The 1,743-nt window shown below is 53.2% G+C and overlaps 1 protein-coding gene across 1 annotated transcript; it reads right to left on the bottom strand.

Annotated features, from left to right (window-relative positions):
* Nucleotides 1-627: 627 nt before the first annotated feature.
* Nucleotides 628-1,520, bottom strand: LOC123160472 (chaperone protein dnaJ 11, chloroplastic). Its single transcript, XM_044578287.1, has one exon. It carries the CDS (start codon nt 1,346-1,348, stop codon nt 959-961), a length of 390 nt encoding a protein of 129 aa, XP_044434222.1. The 5' UTR covers nt 1,349-1,520; the 3' UTR covers nt 628-958.
* Between the last annotated feature and the right edge of the window lie 223 nt (nt 1,521-1,743).

Below are 1,743 nucleotides of genomic sequence, written 5' to 3'. Positions count from 1 at the left end.
GCCTGGCCACACTGATGGGTGGCGGTGAGGGAGGGGGAAGCAGGAGGAGGCGACTAGCGGTGCAGATCGAAGGCCCCTCCCCGTCGCCTCACGAGGGCGCCAGAGGGAGGGGATAGGGTTGAGGCGGGTTTTTTTCACGTCCCCATTGCCTGTCTAGATTCTGAACGTATTGGTATGATATGAGAGATCCACTTGGGTCACTTTCTTCATTTTATCTCTCGTCCGGTCACTGACTGATCACATCCACAGACGTTTGAGGAGGATTTAAGAATGCCAACAGTAGATGCTCTAAGCTTACTATCCGGAGGGCCAAAAAGGAATAACTCTCACACAAAGAAGAGCAAATCCAATTGTGTATTGTTCGGTTGATTCACCTCATCATTACTATGGTTGTCTTCTTTCGATGCTGATTTTGGCTTTTCCTTGCTACACGCGACATGGTTTTCTCCTCCTCAGAAAATAACTTAGGGTCACATGATCGCAATGTTCTTTTTGTCACAAAAAATAATAATAACAATATTATTTTTTTCTTACAGTGCTGAAATTATCCTGATGTGACAATCTCTAAAAAATGATTGACATGGAGATTAGTACTCGGTAATTCCTTGTCGAACAAAAGAGAGTATATAATACTACAATTACTGAGTACTACAATTAAGGGCATATGTAAATCAGTTCCTTAAAGTTTACGTCTGAATTGATTTACATATTTGCATCTTGCATCTTGCTAACGATCGAACGCACAAGAGATATTCTAAAAACGTCTCTCGCCGTGTCGCGGTTTTTCCTCCGACCACGATCTGGGCCGTTCAAGACGGATCGAACAGCGCGCGGCAACTGAAGCGGTTTTTCCTCCGGCGAGAGCACGTCCGCGACGCCGCGCCGTATCTGAACCAAACAGCCACCGGCCTGTGGAATGGAAAAGCAGAACATGCGTGTGTCCGGCTGTCCGGCTGTCCTACCAGCACTGGTCGGTCTCCCATGTCCTCCGCCGGAACGCTGGCACCGCCGCTCCAGCCCGCCGCATCATCATAGCCGCGGCGCGGCCGGCCACGTTCCGGTCGTAGCACGCGCGCTCGTCGGGGTCGGCGAGCGTGGCGTAGGCCGCGTGCAGCCGGATGAAGCCCTCGTTGCCACCTCCACCTGTGCCGTCCGGGTGCACCTCCCTGGCAAGGTGCCGGTACGCAGCCTTGATCTCCCCCCTACTGGCCCGCGCGCCCACCCCGAGCACCTCGTAGTGCGTCCTCCCTGCCACCGGCATAGTCGCAGACGCCCGCGCCACCACGCACCGCCGAGATCCGGCAACGCGACCTGGAAGAGCCACGGCTGCAGCAGCGAATGTAGCCATCGATTATCTGTTCTCCGTTCTTGATTCTTTGATCCAAAGCAGAGTACTTGTTCGTTGCACTGTTGTTCGTCCTCGTCGAGGAGAACGGAGGCGCCGATGGATTTATAGGGGCTCTGGGGGTCTGTGGTGCCACTCGTACGCCCAGCAGTCGATCTTATCTCCTTGGAGAAGAAGATTATGATTATGTGTGAGCTCCTGCTGGTGAGTCACAGCCACCAGCGGCTTCTCCTAGTGCCCAGGCTGTTGCTTTCGCGCCACCGACGTGGTCCGGTTGCCGCAACTTCCACCTATTTTACGCAACCTCCCCCTTTATTAGATTCGTGCCTGAATTTTGCTCCTCTCTGACCGGACCCCTTGTTCAATAATTCTGAATGCCCCACTTGGACGGAGTAGGA

The sequence above is a fragment of the Triticum aestivum genome, chromosome 7B (genome assembly GCF_018294505.1).
Source record: "Triticum aestivum cultivar Chinese Spring chromosome 7B, IWGSC CS RefSeq v2.1, whole genome shotgun sequence".
NCBI lineage: Eukaryota > Viridiplantae > Streptophyta > Magnoliopsida > Poales > Poaceae > Triticum > Triticum aestivum.
The sequence above is the reverse complement of the archived record's forward strand: the minus strand, read 5'-3'. Positions and strand labels throughout refer to the sequence as shown.